This window comes from Meleagris gallopavo, unplaced genomic scaffold (assembly GCF_000146605.3).
Source record: "Meleagris gallopavo isolate NT-WF06-2002-E0010 breed Aviagen turkey brand Nicholas breeding stock unplaced genomic scaffold, Turkey_5.1 ChrUn_random_7180001874470, whole genome shotgun sequence".
Taxonomy (NCBI): domain Eukaryota; kingdom Metazoa; phylum Chordata; class Aves; order Galliformes; family Phasianidae; genus Meleagris; species Meleagris gallopavo.
This window is the reverse complement of record NW_011139072.1, coordinates 1-635: the sequence shown is the minus strand read 5'-3', so window position 1 is coordinate 635 and position 635 is coordinate 1. Positions and strand designations below refer to the sequence as shown.

At 71.5% G+C, this 635-nt stretch overlaps 1 protein-coding gene across 1 annotated transcript; it reads left to right on the top strand.

Moving 5' to 3' along the window:
- Positions 1–4: 4 nt before the first annotated feature.
- Positions 5–629, top strand: LOC116217682 (voltage-dependent calcium channel beta subunit-associated regulatory protein-like; the record flags this gene model as incomplete). The annotated part of the gene is given in 2 exon segments (XM_031557604.1): positions 5–169; positions 171–629. Coding segments are annotated over 2 exon segments (624 nt in total), but the record flags the coding sequence as incomplete, so codon positions are not given.
- Between the last annotated feature and the right edge of the window lie 6 nt (positions 630–635).

Genomic DNA, 635 nt, shown 5'->3' with positions numbered 1-635 from the left:
GAAACGGATCTGCTTCACCAGCGCCGGGCGGAAGGGCACCATCTTCGAGAGCTTCGAGGGCCGCGAGCCCGGCGAGGAAGAGGAGGAGGAGGACGAGGAGGAGGAGGAGGAGGAGGAGGAAGCGCGGCGCGGCGCGGTGGGCGGGGGGGGTCCGATGCGCACCCACAGCCCCCCTGGCCTGGTCACCCTACGGGCAGATGCTGGCGGGCCGGGACGCGCCGTCGCCGAGGAGGGATTACAGCATCGACGAGAAGACGGACGCGCTGTTCAACGCCTTCGTGCGGCACGACCCGCAGTTCGACGAATCCCCGCCGCGCGGAAAACATCGCTCTCGCACGCACCTCCGCAAGCAATGGCAGCACGCCAAGCAGTACAGCGACCCGGGGGTTCGGTACCCCGCGCTGGAACGGCACCGCACCCCGCTGCGTCGCGGGGACAGCGCCAACTCCCCGCTGGACGCCCGATTCCACGGGCCGCTGCCCCGCATCGTCAGCGCCGGGGACGAAGAGGCGGCCGAGGCGGAATCCGGCGCCGCTCCGCTGCCCGAACCCGAGATTCAAGTGATCGTGGAGGAGCCCGGAGAGGAGCACCGGACGGGGCCCGAGCGCGGAGGCGGGGAGGAATGCCTCGGAGCG